General features: G+C 32.7%; 1 protein-coding gene across 8 annotated transcripts in view; it reads right to left on the bottom strand.

Moving 5' to 3' along the window:
* CSNK1G3 (casein kinase 1 gamma 3) overlaps window positions 1–17,755 on the bottom strand; it is a 104,007-nt gene that overhangs the window by 19,042 nt on the left and 67,210 nt on the right. For 2 of the 8 annotated variants that reach the window (XM_024571446.3, XM_024571448.3), the window contains exons 7-11: window positions 7,819–7,904; window positions 7,611–7,695; window positions 5,695–5,843; window positions 4,189–4,284; window positions 419–514 (exon numbers count right to left, since the gene is read on the bottom strand). In XM_024571446.3, coding sequence (XP_024427214.1) covers window positions 419–514; window positions 4,189–4,284; window positions 5,695–5,843; window positions 7,611–7,695; window positions 7,819–7,904 — 512 coding nt within the window. The remainder of the gene's footprint in view (window positions 1–418; window positions 515–4,188; window positions 4,285–5,694; window positions 5,844–7,610; window positions 7,696–7,818; window positions 7,905–17,755) is intronic. The other 6 variants (XM_024571447.3, XM_024571449.3, XM_024571451.3 and 3 more) reach the window with 3 other exon arrangements.

Here is a 17,755-nt window from a genome sequence, read left to right as displayed (position 1 = left end):
AAAAAAGTTATATATCTACTTAACTGACTTAAGTTTGAAAGAGGCATGTCAATGAGAGGGAAAATGTATTAAAATATTCTATTACTTAAAGCTATTTTAAAAGATTAAGTTTATTGTTGGAAAAATCAAGTTTAACACATATTTCGAGTAATACAGTTTGTTTTTCTAACCTGTTGTAAGACTTACTTACATACTGTTGCATGTACTTGCAAAAATGAACAAAGGCAAAATCTTAGTATTCCTGCTGGTCTTTCTAGGCCATGTTAATTTTGCTTTATTGTTAAATACAAAGGAATAGAATTATGGAGAGTTCAGCAACAAGTTTTTTATTAGGATATGAAATCATGCCATGAGTTCCAAAAAAGGGTTAGTTGTATAAATCTGGGAAATAATCACTCATGCAAAAATCAGAAAATACCTGTACCGAGCCACCATGTCTGTCTGCTGCAAGGTGAGCTCTCAAATGGTGGGGATTTGCCTGCTGGGAGTCCCAAGCTGCCCTGTGGTCTGCCGACTGCCATTTATTTAATGCATGTGGCATGGATGAAAGAAGAAAAACCCAATATGTTAAACATCTCATCCTTATAATATAGAAAACAAACGTATAAAAGGAAATTTAAAAATACCCTTACTATTCTGAGTCACAGATGCAATGATACTGCATGTGGAGAGATTTTAATTAAATTGCTATGAATCTGTAATGATCAACTATAAAATAAAATACAACCATAGACTTTCAGAAGTGAAAAAAACTTTAAATATCACCGCCTCTAACTTCATAAAGGAACTAAACAAAGAACTGGGCAGGTAAAAATGATGTGCCCAAGAAAGGCAATCCAAATCCATCATGAGTGAACTAAAAAGCCATCTACTGTATTTTCTGTAGTCTATAGAGTTTCCCATAGGTTTTCTGATGAGGAACAACAACTTCTCTATCAATATAAGAAAAAAATAGTCCTTAAATAGCTGTTCTTAAGATGCTAGAAAACTTCACTCTTGGTTAGTACCCTGTTTCTGATTGTGAGGATAATATGAGAAAACAGAAAAGTTCTTTGAAAAGTGAAAAGTACTATATAGAATACTACGAGAATATGACAATTATATAATAGTGGTGTGAGTGTGTGTGTGTTTGTGTGTGTGTGTGTGTATGAATCTCTTGGCTTCCTTGATCTCATTATCTGGTTCAAATTAAGGAACCCATTTTTCTGAAATAGGCTGACAATTCTTGATGCTTTTAGATGACTTGGCAATTGCTATTGCATAGCAGTAACTACACACTAATAATAATCTACTAGCAGAATTAGAAGGAGTCAATGTCTATGTTTCAGGAAAATGTGGACAGCACTAATAAACAGAAGAGGAAGAAATAACAATATTTAAGTTTTATGTCATGTTTGGTTCTGCAGTAGGTGCTTTATATGTGTTATCTCCTTCTGAGATAGATAGTATTATCCTCAATTTACTGATGAAGACATTGAGATGTTCAACACTTCCCTAAATCACAGATGTAGCAAGGAGTGCAGCAGAGATTCAAACTCAGAGCTTACTGCTCCTCCAATAACACTACCTAGCTCCTTACCACCATTACCTGTGGTCTAAAGCCTTCAGTGCTCCTTACTTTCTTTTTTAACCAAAGTCACGAAAATCTTGCCACGGAGGGCCAAGCACATTGATTTAAAGGGAGCCTAAGAAAATCAGTGGCCAGAGCACCCCTTTGGGGAAGAGATATTAAATTCAAATAGACACAATGAATAAAATAAAAATTGAGGCACTAAGCTCCCTAAATTAAATTGTACAATGCAAAATTACATACTTTGTGGCATGAAGTATATCATCAAAACCATTACAATAGTTTTATAATGTCTTTTCATTAAACCCTCTGAACTCATCACCAGAATTCACAATTCAGCAGAATTGTGGCTTAAATAAATGAGGTGAGATCAAATATAAACAGGCTGGAAGAATGAAAATGATGCTAAAATTGAGACAAATACCTAAATGTTGTCTAGGACAATAGGCAACATTTAGGGGTCATGGACCTCTTAAAGAAGATAGTGAAAGCTTTGCAACCCCTCCTCAGAATAAACACTTACAGGCACCCACCACTTTTATAAACTATCAGGATCCACTAAACTTCAACCATTGATTCTAGGTTACAAATTGTTTATCTTGGGACATAATGAAGGTTTTGGTCATTTAAAGAATTAACTTTTCTTCTTTTGGGATTGTAAACTATAGGTTTCTCAAGCAACTTAAAACTGTTTACTGCTTCACAGATATTTGAGAATTTTTTCTAGATAAACAACTTTTCTATTATGATGATAGTTTGCATATCTAGGTTTCAAATTCAACATGTAAACTATATTAAAGAATTCCCTGAAAAAAAATTGACTGCCTACACTTAGTGCAACAAGGACTACTGAATGAAATATGATTCCCGCCCTCAGTGAGCTCACAATCTAGCTAGTAAGACATGTCTGAAACATGTAGAAAGTTAAACTCTAAAATATTAATATTTAAATTAAATTTTAATTCCACAATAGAGGAAGTTTTACTTATTACAATACCTAAGAGCTCACATGGGAATCTTCAGAAAACTTGAATTATTGATTTTCTTCCAAAGTACATTTGAGAAATTAACTCTAATTTAAAAATACTAGCTCTGAGTCCTGACTTCTAAGACATTTCTTTTTATACAACACAGTATCTTGTCAGAGTGCTCAAGATATCAACTAGTTATAATTTATATTTTGAATACATTCACATATAAGACCCTCATTGTCCTAATTTTTCTAAGGCAAAATTCTAAAACGAAACCTTTTAAATTGGCTGTACTTTAAAGAATACTGTTAAACATCCCCGAAATGTAGCATTTTATTTTGCAATGATTTTTAATGAATTGTGTTCTTTCCTTTGATTTTTGATTTCTTGTTTAATCCTTATTCAAACTCCGATGGGATGAAAGATGTAAAAGTAAAAAAGGATAGTGTACTATCCTCTAAAAATGGTTACAATCAAAAATACTAAAGACACTTTTAACTCAGGGTGATAGAAAAAATTTTTATGTCAAAGATGGCTTCATTAAAGCTTCTTTTTACAAAAACAGAGAAAAGTGAAAACATTGCTCAAAAATTTTAACAGCCCTCAATTATCCTACTCAGGAAATACAAACTCTTCACTCTCAGTAAAACTGCTATGTGTGGTCTTGAATCTACTCTCTGCTCCAAGTAAACTGAACTGCTTGCTATTCCTCAAATTCTGTATTTTTAAACCTCTGCTTCATATTTTACATTGTTCACTTTCCTTAAAAATCCCTTATTCCTTAATTTGCCTTTAAAAATTTCATTCATTCTTCAGGCTCATCTCAAAATTCACCTTCTCCATAGAAAATCTTTACAGTTCCCACATATTCCAATGATCTTCCATGGCATTTTACTAATATGCTTCATGCAACAGAACTTAATTCTGCTTTGTAATGTAGTTATCTGTGAATTTATAATAATCATGATCACAATAATACCAGCCATGAGAGTTAATATTTATTGAAGGCTTACTATACGCTAAGAACAAGCACACATTATTTCTATGCTGTAAAAGAGAGAACTGAGGCTTTGCGAGACAAGTAATTTGCCCAGGGTTAAACCATACCCAAGTACGAATGACAGCAGTTATTGAGGGAGCTCTTGGCCGCTCATTACAAAACCATTTCTTATAGCTTATATTGTTTTTTTTACTTCTGTGTTTCTGTAACATGGAGAACAGTAGCTTTCCAATACCAGAAATTCAGTAAATAATGTATTAAATTAGACTATAGTTCAAAAGAGCAACTGCTATTACAATTCATTCTAACAGGGTATTCAAATACTTCTAATAGAATGTCAAATGTTGCTCAAAATTATATAATTTATACTACTAAATTATAAATTTATGATTAAACTAATTAGTGAACATTATGGGGAAATATGTATTTTCAATTGTTAGCATGTGTGTACATAATCTGCTTTATCTATTGAGGGAAAAATATACATATCATGCATTTAATATGTGTACGTATACACTCACACACACATGCAAATACACACATAAAGCAGTCATCTGGGCATCATAAAACACCAAATACATTTATATACCATCAGAAGGCAATACAGAAGAAGACTAAGACATTTCTTATCTGAAAGGGCAGCAAACCTGGTTTTTAGATTGTTGCATCTTATCTCTGTGTTGATGTGCTTCTCTGTTTGATGACAGAGCAGGATCTTGCTGAACTGCCCCTACTGGAGTAGGCTACAACACAATAACAATTAGATCAACACAATCTATTTCAGAAATCTTATTTAATAACATTTAGCTATTTAAAAGAACCAAGGACAAAATAAAAGACTGGACTAAAGTAAGGCCTTAAGAAAAGACATCAATCTCAAAATATGAAAGCTGACAGGTTAGAGCAAAGAGAACATAGCTGCTCTTTAAACTGTTTTCAAAATATGGGGTCTGGCACAAATAACACCCCTTTTTTATTACAAAATTGTAAGCTAATAATTCTGTAACATAACAATACCGCACTCAAGCACACCATATGACATTTTAGGTAAAATGCTCAAATTAAAACTATAAATAGTTATACCCATATTACTACCCTACCAACCATACTCAAGCAGGCCGTATTTCTGCTGGGGCCCTGTATTTAAATGCTTTATCAAGTATTTATTTTTATATCTTCAAAGACCTTCTAATGCTGTTATTACTTTTAAGTTGCTTTTTTATATCAAAAAATTAAAGTGTATCTGTTCATGTTTCTAATTTTCAAAGCTAATGTATAAACAGAATAAATTATTTTTAAAAATTAAGTGAACAATTTTTTAAATAAGCTAATAAAACTGCTTACTGTCAACCAGAAGAGGCTTATAAAATTTTTAATTTTCAAATACAATTACTTGACTCAAAATTTATTTAAATTTGCATCACAGATACCACATATATTCAAATCATTTTGGATTTATGAAAAATATAGATTAATCGCTTTAAGTCAATTGTTCAAACATCCTGGAATTGAGGGTTCAGTGGCTCTATGCATGGGTAAAAATTTGTGAACAGTGAGCCACAACTAAAGAAAATCTTGCAAGACAATTCTTATCTAAAAAAGACTACTGAGAATATTTGATCATCTCTTCAAAGAAAAAATATAATGATGTGTCTCTTTCAGTGATGATCACTAATCCTGCAGTTATAATAATTGTTTAAGTTATGAAAACTTAGGTACAGTTTTAAAAACCTAAACATGCTCCAAGTATCAATCTATTCCAAAAGATACCTTAAAACTGTTAGAATAATTAAAACATTTTTAAATTACAAATGTTTTGAAAGATGACTAAATTAAACATAAATCAAAACTAGCTGATCTTTTAAAGTAATCACTAGAATATTATACCAAAAAAAGTATATTTAACATTAAGAATTAAATCAGAAATGAAAAGTTCAAAATAACTTAACACTCTAAAAAGTAGAGTCCAAATGTAGGGTTTTTATAAACTTCAAAAAATAGCAGTGTTGTGTTTTACCTGAAATATTCCTAAAAAGAAAATTAAATGAACCCTTCCATAAAAATATTGGTTCTCAACTATTTTCAGTTGAAGAATCTATACTGTGGAAAAGAAACACAGTAAAATTTTTTATTATATACCATAGAGTACTCACCAACTGTTTACCAATCCAGTCATATTCATAATCAAACATATATCCTTTTCGATCAAACAAGTCAGTAAAAAGCTTTCTTAGGTAGTCATAGTCTGGTTTTTCAAAAAAATCTAGCCTTCTTACATAACGAAGATATGTTGCCATTTCTTCTAGAAAGGAAATAAAATTATTCTGATTATACTTTTCTATATACTCAGTAATAAAATTACTTAAATTTCTAAATGCACATAGTAGTATAAAAACAGAAAAAAATAAAAATTCTATTATGATTTAAAATTTTATAAACATAGTTACAATGAATTTTTTTAAATAAAAGGAAAAGGTGGGGAAGGAAATAGGAACAAAAGGAAAATGAGAAGTTTAATTTAACAGACATTTTTGCTTCACTTCAGTAAGAAAGGCTAAAATTTTTATTTTACAATTTTGGGGATTAAAAACTGGCAAGTATTAGAGGTTGAATTGACAACTTAATGCATGATTATCTAATCACAGGGCACCATACACAGCTCATAAATTTTTAAAATTATTTAAAATATTGGTAGGAACTGAATCACTAGCTTGCTGGATTCCTATAGATTCAGTGACATAAACTAACTGACCAATAGAGGATTCAAATTCCTAATTGTGACTATGTGCAGCATTTGAACCAACTGACCTAGCAGAATAAATCTAAAACAGATCTCAGAAATAAAACATAGAAGCTCAGTTTATTCCTTGTTTTAATTCCTGGTCATATAATTAACTATCATGCATGCTATTAAAATTTCCAAATACATTCTATATTTTAAAAGGTCATATTTACAAGAATGAAAAAGCCATAAAAATCAACAGGCAAAATGGTGAGCAAAAACAGTGTTTCACCATGACAGCACAAAAAATATCACTGCAATAAGAAATGGTAGATTACACCTAGCTGCTTTTCTGGTCCAATTCACTCATGGTAGCCAGTAAGAACAGAACCACACACAGCCTAATGGGCAGTGAAAAGTGGCGCCCAGTGACCTTCGTCACATGTTGAATCTCACTATTCCACTTCCTCTCGAATTACCTGGTTAATTTGCTTAGGCACCACCACTTTTCCTGCAGAAATTTGCACAGGCGGTCAATCTGCCTACACTTAAACTGCTAGTTCTAGACTACGAAAGAAAAACAAAGTTTGCTGACAAGGAACAATGCAGCAAACTTGAGAAAGAGCTACCAGAGATTAGACTGCTGACACTGTCACGATAGTAATGCCAGCACTACACAGGAGAACCTGTGAATATCAAAGCAAGATACAAATTCAGTCTTGTATCTTCAAGTTTGGTTCTCTTTTTACTCAATGTTATTACATAAATCACATCAGGTATTTTAACACATTAGCAATACATTATTCTTATTTTTTACTCTTCTTCATTGCTTTAAAAATCTTAAGTAAATTTCTGTTGGTTTGAGTTGCCAAAAATCTACATGAAAACAAAACTCTTTTCATAAAGCTCCCCAATATAAAATTAGTCTAAATGTAAGAAGGGTAGTAATATTTTAGTGTACTTTGAAAACTAGACTAAATCATACATCACATACCCACTTTGAGTTTGACAGTAAGATTCAAATGACTAACATTACACACCAGAACTTTACAGTTGGTATTTTTGGCAAATATAACTTATTAAAAGTACATCATTGAAGAAAATGTAATTTCAGCTAATATTTGTCAACACTAACAAAAGATGGGATTTTCTTCTACTAATACCATCTTAACAAAGCAGATATACAAATTGTCCCTGTGGTGTGTGCATCAAATGCTGACATTTTTTAAATCATATTTGGAGCTCAATTTTTTAAAAACATGAAAAAGTATTCATAGCTATAGCAATGACCAACACTGCTGGTCCTCTGTGTATGAGCATATGTATCAATGTGGCTTTATTCATTACCTGGAAAATTTTCACATAACACTTCTATTGGTGTAGCTCGTTTTGTATCTCCAATTTTCTGATACCTCTCTTTTAATGTGTCAGCCTAAAATAGGAAGAAAAAAAAAACCTTGAGACAGTGGTAATTTTAAAATTAAATACTTGGAAGAGAGGATCAGAATATATTAACAATTTATGAATTTCAATAAGGAAATACAAAAACAATTACCTTTAAACCTTGCCAAGGAAGACTGCCTCTAAGAAAATACATGAACATATGACCTAAGGCTTCTAAGTCATCTCTTCTACTTTGTTCTGAAATATAAGAAAAACAGAATTTCACTTTCCTCTCCCAGTTAAGAATGCAAAAATGGAGAACTGATTCTTTTGTTATGTAACAATTAATCCCCAAAAGTTCAGAATATAAATACAAAAATATAGATCTAGTGCTTATAAGCAACAAGTCATGGCTAGTTAAACAATAATGTTTTTACGTTAAAATTATCATCTTTAAAATATGCCACTATGTCTCTTGAGATGCTGAGAAATTACTTATCTCCTTAGATATCTATTCATAGAAATATAAGGCAAGAGAGAAATGGTTCCATGGTCAAATAGTGTCACTGTGTACTATAGCTCTTTCTTAAAGATTCAGATCATAGCCCTGACCATCCTGGCTCAGCTGCTTGAGTGTGTCATCCCACAAAGCAAAGATCACCAGTTCGATTCCTGGTCAGGGTACATGACTGGGTTGTGGGCCCAGTCCCCAGTTGGGGGGTGTTCAAGAGGAACTGATTGATGCTTCTCTCACACATCAATGCTCTTTTCCTCTCTCCTTCCCTCCCTTCCCTCTCTCTAAAAATAAATAAATAAAATCTTTAAAAACTCACAACGTAATATATTAAAGATTCTGAAAAACACTAGAGATTTTCCCTAAAAGGTTAACCCTATTGTTAACCCTAAATGTTAAACCCTAAAAATGTTTAACTTTATTTAAACCTGCATTTCTTAAACTTATACGAGCACAAAATTTCCATCCCACAAACTTTTCGGGAATTTTAAACACAATTAGTATTTTGTGTAATATCCTTTTAAAAAAATACTTGACACATACCAACATTAATAACCCTTCCAAAAATATGCTGCTAGAACAAATCATCATTTTCAAGCTATTACTGTTTTAGTAACAAAATGATGTATAGCACATAACTGAGTGACAATCACAGACTTAGACTGAAGGAGGTATTTATAAATATTTGCTGAGTGTATTTTTTTCAATTTTTCATCACTGAATTTAAATGCTTAAGATTTTTCAGTATTTGAAATTAACACAAAAATGCTGACCAACAATAAAAGGAAAGAACAATACATTAATAAAAGGATGTTCCTGTGAAAGATGTTTTATACAAATGAATAATCATACTAGCCAAGCAGTACTAAATGCTTTTGAAATAAACTTCGAAGCAGAGACCTACACCAGGGTTAAATCTTCAGAAAAGGTTTTGATTTTTACCATGTAAACTCATAACATTCTATAATTGTCTTCTGTAACACCTGCTACAGTTTTTATTATTTAATCAATATCAATATTCTCACCAAATAGCAAGGGAGGCCAAGGGTCTCTTTGACTCATTATCCTCAGGACCTAGTATAATGGTTGCCACAGAGCAGGTGCTCAACACATACTATTTAAATTCATAAATGAATATTTGGAAATACGTAATACAAGATAGATGTCCATTTTCTATAAGCATAGGAAAATATGTAAAAGAACATGCATCAAATAGTAGTAATCAGGGATATAGAAGACTGGAGGTCTAGACAGGACATTTAAATTTCTCATTTCTTATACTCAAAACATTGGAGTATAACAGGAATTTTTTTCTTCTACGTAACAGTGTAAGCATACACTCTTGAAAACAGCAAACTTTCAAAATACATAAAATACACTTGAAGTTCTTTTTAAAGCCATTAACGAAAGTGAGTGTGAATAACATGAAAAAATCGATAATACCTTTTGTTACTAAAATTACATTTATGAGATCTTAGGAATATTAAAAAAGCCATGCCAAAAAAAATTATTTTTGAAGTCATTCTGAGAATCAGAATAAACCCCTGAATCTTTTAAAAACCTCAGATAAGCAGGTCTAATGCCAGAGATTGATTCTTTGGATATGACATGGGGTAGAAGAATGTACATTTTAAAAAGTTTAGCAGATAATTCTGAAATAGAGTGAGATTTTATAAGCACTAAAAAAGAAATTTCTTTCATTTAAGTGTAATTAACATGTAATAAAATACACCCATTATAAGGGTACACTTTGATGAACTCCTACAATACACAACCCTAAGTACCACCACAGTCAAGAAGTATTTCCAACACTCCAAAAGGCTCCCTTGTGCCCCCGTGTGTTATTCTCCCTCTCCTCTGGCATCCAACCAGCTATCTGCTTTTTGTCACTCTACATAAAATTTGATTTCTTTAACAGACTTGCACATGAATGGGATCATACCATATGGACCTTTGTGTCTTTCTCTTTTGCCTCAGCATAATGTTTTCAAGATTCAGCCATGATGTTGCATGCATTGATAATCTTTCATTGTTTTTTATAAATAAATAGTATACCACAATATATTTAACCATTCACCTATTTAAGGACCTTTTTGTATAACTTCCAGTTTGGGGCTATTGTGAATAAAACTGTTATGAACACTCTTGTAAAGTCTTTGTATGGACATATGTTTTCGTTTCTCTTGGGTAAATATTCTCCCAAGGGGTTGTGCCATTTTATATTTCAACCAGTAAAGTATGAGAGTTCCCGCTGCTCCAGGCCTGTTCGACAATTCGTATAGTCAGTCTTTTAAATTTTAGCCATGCTAGGGGCCATGAAGTGTTAGTACATTGTGGTTAAATTTCAACCTTACTAGTAATTAATATTTTCAAACAACATTTCATGTGTTACTGGTCATTCACACATCTTTTTGTTAAATGTCTCTTCAAATACTAAGTCCTACTCTTTGACTTATTATAAATTTGTAAGAATTGCTTGTATATTCAGATAAAATTTTACAAATACTTTCTCCCACCCTGATAAATTAAGCTTTTGTCAAAATACAAACTTCTGTTCTTTGAAAGGAGCCCAATTTATCAAGGTTTTTTTTACTTTATTATTAATGTTTTTTTTGTCCTATCTAGAAAACCTTTGACTACCCTAAGGTCACAACATTTTTTTCCCACTTTTTCTTCAAGAAATTGTATAGTTTTACATTAAAATCTATGATTCATTTGAAGCAATTTTTTTTCATTTAATTTTGGTGTGGGGTAAGGACTTAGGCTGATTTGTTTCAACATTGATATCTAGTTATTCTCACACAGTTTCTTTACAAAACTATCCTTTCCTACCTTAAATTACTTTTGTGCCATTCCCAAAAATCAATTGAGCATCTATGTTTGGGTACAATAAAAGTAAGCAAAATTGAAGTTTAAGACCACATAAATTAAAATATACACCACTTTAACTTACTGTACAGCTACAGTAACCAAGAGAGCAGGGTGTTTGCAAAAGAATAGACAAATAGATCAATGGATAGAATAGATAGCCTAAAAATAGGTCTGTATAAAAATATAGTTAACTGACGTTTGACAAAGGAGCAAGGGCAATAAACTAAGCAATGTAAGTATTTTCAACAAATGGTACTCTTACCATACAATCCAGCATTAAGATCCTTGGTATTACCCAAAAGAGTACGGAACTTACGTCCACACAAAAACCTGCACACGGACGTTTACAGCAGCTTTACAAAACTTGGAAACAATGAAGACGTCCTTCAGGAGGTGATTAATTAATCTACAGTACTTCCAGACAATGCAATATTATTCATCAGCACTAAAAAGAAATGACCTATCAAGCCATGAAAAACATAAAGGAATCTTTCTTAAAGGAATATTACTATGTGAACTAAGCCAGTATTGAAAGGCTACATACTGTATGATTCCAACTATATGGAATCTGGAAAAGGAAAAACTATGGAAACAGTAAAAAGACCAGTAGTCACCAGGGGTTGGAGGGAGAAAGGGTGAATTAGATGGAGCTTGGAGGAAGTGAAACTATTCTGCATGATACTATAATGGTGATACACATTATCATAAATTTGTCCAAAACCACAGAATACACAACACCAAGAGTGAACCCTAAAGTAAACTAGGTGACAATGACATGTCAATGTATGTATACCAAGTATAAAAAATATACCCTGCTGGTGGGGAATGTAGTTAATGTATGTGTGGGGACATGGGATATTTAAAAAAAAAACAAAAAACAAAAAAACTCTGTACCTTGCATCTAATTTTGCTGTGAATCTGAAACTGCTAAAAAAAAAATGTCTATTTTTTTTTAAAAATCAACTATTTAAATGCATTTTCTCTAAACTTACTTAGATAAAAGTATACACCCTAGCACTCTCTAATTGACTTTGAAGGTATCACCATATAAAATAGTAATCATACGAAAATTATATCCTAAAACATCAAGAAAATATCAATTGTGCTCATCATGCTTTGTTTAAGAAAGCAAGTAATCATGCAATACATTTTTAAACTGTTAAAATGTAAACACATGTCTTTCAGCTGTTACAAGGCTATTTGGAAGGCTTAAAGAGCAGGCCTCAGAAATTTAGGCAATTAACCTAGAAATTACATTGTATAAATCCATCACAGAATGATAGCACAGAAAGAAAACATTTTTCAAACAGCATAAGTCTGTGATTCCTTTTCTCCTATACACAGCACTTACCACTTAAAGTTTGAAATATCATTCTTCTATGGAACACAGATTTTTATTAACACAAAGCAACTGGCAAAGTATTTTTCAAATCTTAGTCTCTCTATTCATGAATACTCAATAATAATTTAAAAAAATAAAAGACAATGTTATTTCAAGAGTACTTATTACAGAGAAATACATAACATGTACTTAATTTCAAATAAGCTTCAACAAGAGAAGAGACTAATATAACAGGGTGAAAAGTGATCGAAAGGAATATGATAAAATAAGATTCAAAGCAATAGACAAGAAATGTCTTCAAAAAGAGAGTAAGAAGAAGACACCTGGTGGGACACAACTGAAAGAAAATTCAACATGACAATACTAAAGCAAGCTTCCATTAAAGCAGACCAAGAAAATCTACATTTGTCACTAAATATTCCATGTTTACAGCTGTCTCAAACAGAGAACGTTTTAACTCATCAGCACTCAAACTTGCATTACTTTAGCTTATTCTTAATTTTTAAGAACTGGAACTCATGTAGTCTGGCAAATAATATTTTTCCCTTTTCCTATTAATATTATCCATTGACTCCCAAGTTCTACATCAATACTGAGAAGGAGGGTTTTACTGCATAAATGGGAGAAAGTAAGAATTAAAGCTTTTGTCCTCTGCAATACTTGCCAAAGAAATTTTTTGTTTTCTTCCTCAACAAGAAGTAAAAGGAGATTAATGCAATAGTTAAATGTCCTTTCCCAAATTCTGAAGGTTTTCCCTAACAAAAACAAATATGTCAGACTCACTTTTCCATTTCTACAAATAGAATGCTGTTACATTTACCACTGTTATGATAAAGAACACTAGACCATAAGAAAGTTGTGACTTCATATCTCACAATAAAATGGTGGTGAACCTCTGTTAGCTGTTATAAAACAGTCTGTTAACAACTTCTATGAAATTAAAAATTCTCACAAAAACTGTTCATGTAAATGTAGGTGTGCCTGGTTTTAATAAAAGACACAATCATATTTTAAAACTACCAGGAAAGTGTGCTACTGAAAGGCACCGCCTCCAAATACTACCTGAACACAATTTGTGCTTTAAAATTTTTGATGTTTGAAGCTTACTTTTCTTAAAGAAAGGCAAATTTACACTTTTCATGTTTTTTCAGACATCTGAAAAGAATAATACCATCAGCCTACTATCAGGCAAGCTGTAAGGGAAGAGGCCAAGTGCTATTTAGTTCTGCATGGGAGGCAGAAACAGTGACAGGCAGTATATAGCTTATAAACAGTCAAACTGGAAACTAAGACCAGGAATTGGCGGTTGGATTAGATGACTTCTAAGGTCCTGTACAAATTATGATCATACACTGTAAGGTACATTTGAGTAGTGATTATGGATAAGTAATGACTGGTTTATGTTCTTGTCTATTCTCCCTTATAAATGAGATGTCAAAGATAAAATCTAAAAGCAGAAACTTAAGTTCAACTTCCTCTGATATGAAAAGTGACTGTGCTTATGACTTAATAATAAACTATTGTAAACACACCAAGAACCAAATGTTTTTAGAAAGTCACAAAAGTAATTCAATGGGAAATAAGCTATCATAAAAAGAACCTCATCCCCATCTCACTACATATGAAAAATTAATTCTAGGTAGCAAAACAAAAAATGTCTTCATCACATGGGGGGGAAGAGATTTCTCAATATTCAAAAAGTATTAATCACAAAAGAAAAAATGATAAATTAGACATAAATATTTACAACTTTTGCTCATCAATTGACATTATTAAGAAAAAGAATAGGCAAGCCACAGACTACAATAAAATAATCACAGAGCATATATTTGGCAAAGGACTTGTATCCAGAATATATTAAGAAATCCTATAAATCAATAATAAAATGAAGCTACAAATATGAGCAATATAAATTCACAAAGTAGTGCTCAAAATCATTAGCCACAGAGAAATAGAATACCTCTATGTATCTATTAGAATGGCTAAAATAAAAAAGACAATATCGAATTTTGTCAAAACTGTGAAACAAAACTCTCATTCATTGCTGATGAAAATAGAAAATGGTTAAAATGCTTTAGGGAAGTGATTGGCAGCTTCCTATAAGTTAAACAATATCTACCATATGACCCAACAATTCCAATCTTAGGTATTGATTGACCCAAAAGAATTGAAAACATATGCCCACTGAAAGATTTTCAAGAAAGCCATGGCAGTCTTATTATGATAGCAAAAAAAAAAACTGTTAATAGTCAAAATACTCATCAACATTAGAATGTATAAATAATTTGCAAAATATTTATGCAATGGAAAACTAACAGTTTTACGAAGGAACAAAGTCCTAATATTGCAATAATATAGATGAATCTCATATACATTATAGTGAGCAAAAGAAGTCAGATGATTTCATTTGTATGAAGTAATAGAAACAGCAAAACTAATCTATGGTGATAGAAATCAGAAATCAGATCAATAGTCACTTTTGGAAAAGTAGGGACTGACTGAGAAATAGCAAGAAGGAAATCTGAAGGGTGAGAACCATGTTCTAAATCTTGAGAGGGCTGTGGGTTATACAAATGTGTACATCTGTCAATTCCCATGAATTGTACATGCAAACGTGATACATTTTATTCAATGTAAATTTTACTTCAATTTAAAAAGAACTCCTCAATTAAAGTAAGAATTACAAATATTGCAAATCTAGTAAGCTTGCTTTACTAAGTGTTGTTAGTTACTAATTCTGAAACTACATTCTTAGTATCCTAGGCTTCTAAAAACTAGTAAATAGAGTAGTGGCAGCCAGATTTCTCACTGTTGACAAAGTAAGATATAAACACAGAAAAGGGAAGGGAATTACAAATATGGAAAGGAGGAGATACTACTTTGTGGTGTTAGATTGAAATTAAAACTATCAGTAAAACACATGGTTTGTAATAGATATTAATATATATGTGCATACACATGTATCAGTATATTTGTGGATATATGTGCACATACACACCAAGGAGTATGTATGTGTAAATTCACATAACCATACCAGGTCTGTCCAGAAGGTATCCAGCCATGTACTATGAAAAATAGATACATTTACAGAAGAAGATACCAGATACAAGAAACACTGCACACAAAACAATGACACCTTAGTGACCTTCAAAATAGGCACGTTGGGACCTCACACAGTTCTCCCAGTCGTCATCAGTTGTCCTGTTATATTTTCCTGAATTTCACTGACAGTCTGAAATCTCTTCCTTTTCAAAGGTGATTTTAGTTTTGAGAAAAGCTGTAAGTCGCAGGGTGCCATTTCTGGGCTGTAGGGAGGCTGAGTCACCTGGGTGATTTGATGTTTCACCAAAAAGCTCTGCACAAGACGTGATGCATGAGCAGGCGTGTTGTCATGAGGAAGCTCTCTGAATCATCCGGATAGTTTCCACAGAGCAATGTTCAAGCTTAATGCAAAATTTGATGCAGATTCGTTGCTCTACTCACTCATTCATTTTGAATGTGACGGCCACACAGTACACATGCTCCCTCAACAGCATCTACCAGCCCCACTGACTGCTACAATGTTTCCGTTAGTTCTCGGAAATCGTTCTCATTATATTAACAATTGCTGGACTGCAAAAGCATTTTATTTATTGATTTTAGAATGAGAGAGCACACACGGAAGAGAGGGAGGGAGGAAGATAGAGAGATAGAGAAATTGAGAGATTTGTTTTTCCACTTATTTATTAGGAATTTGTTAATTCTTATATGTGCCCTGACCAGGGATCAAACCTGCAACCTTGTCATATCAGGATGACGCTCTAACCAACTTAGTTTCCCACCCAGGGCTATCTTATTGAATATATTATAGTACATTATTATCATTATTTAATTTGATGCTCAAATTGTGCCAGATTTGGCCACTGGTTGCTCCATCAAGTTGGTCCTCCGTACTTTAGCATTTTCTGATGATTCAGTTCTCATGAGAACTGCTTTACTTTCTGGTGCAACAAGTTGTTTCATGTTCATCTTGTACTTTTTCTGCTCTAGCCCCAAAACAGACATTTCTCCAATAAGTCCTGGTTCTTTTATTGGACAATGGTATGTAAAAACCAAGATTTGGGCACTAGGTATGCTTATTCCTACTGCAACGTTATTGCTTCTAGGCCCTTTATGCAGCAGAAGTAGGAAATAAGAGGTCTGTCGAGAAAAAGTCCAGCCATTGTTAAAATAACAAGAACAGTTTGAGTGACATCAATGTAACCTGGCCAAGGAGAGCAGACTGGAATGCAAATGTGTGAACCATGATGACTTCACTGTACTAGTCAGTGGGAGTGGTAAGTCCTGTTGAATGAGCATGTGTATTAAGTGGCCACCACATTCAAAACGACTGAACAAGTAAAGCAACAAATTTACATCAAATTTTGCATTAAGCTTGAACATTCCTGCATGGAAACTATTCAGATGATCAGAAGGCTGCAGCTATGGGCAACTGGTAATTGGCAGCTTCATCACAACAACATGCCCGCTCATGCATCACATCTCATGCACAGCTTTCTGGTGAAACATCAAATCACCCAGGTGACTCAGCCCTCCTGGAGCCCAGAAATGGCACCCTGCGACTTACAGCTTTTCTCAAAACTAAAATCACCTTTGAAAGGGAAGAGACTTCAGACCATCAATGAGATTTGGGAAAATACAACGGGGTAGCTGATGGCAGCTGGGAGAACTGTGTGAGGTCCCAAGGGGACAGAAGGAGACTGAGGCATCACTGTCCTATGTACAATGTTTCTTTTATCTTGTATCTTCTTCAGTTAATGTCTCCATTTTTCATATTACATAGCTGGATAGTTATATTCAGTAAGATAAGAATCCATGAGTACATACTGATATAAGTCAGTAAATGGAGGAAGGGAAAGCTTTTGCTTACATTAGAATACCAACTAACTATATAATGGATAGAATTAGAAAATCATCAATGAATGCTAAATCTATTGGGTAAAAATTTGATGCAGAACAACATATTTATATAATCTCAGAATTTATTTACAAACCACTTTTTAATTACAAAGGGAATATAAGAAATTTTAAGTGGAGAAATTTAGCACACACTACCCCAAACAAATCATCAAAGCTACTTGGAATCAAGTGACATCATGTACCTCCTGGCTTGATGCTCTGAGAACACATCACTTTTATGATATTTGTGCTAAAATTGCATACCTAAAGATAATCATGAAAAAATATCAGACAGATATAAATTGAGGGCACTCTACAAAATAGTCTGTACTCCACAAAAATATTAAAGTCATGAACCATAAAGAAAGGCAAGAAAACGTTCCAGAAAAAAAGAAACTAAAGACATAGGACAAATAAATGAAATGTTTGGTCCTGGACCAGGTA

This window comes from Desmodus rotundus, chromosome 1 (genome assembly GCF_022682495.2).
Source record: "Desmodus rotundus isolate HL8 chromosome 1, HLdesRot8A.1, whole genome shotgun sequence".
Lineage (NCBI taxonomy): Eukaryota > Metazoa > Chordata > Mammalia > Chiroptera > Phyllostomidae > Desmodus > Desmodus rotundus.
The sequence above is the reverse complement of the archived record's forward strand: the minus strand, read 5'-3'. Positions and strand labels throughout refer to the sequence as shown.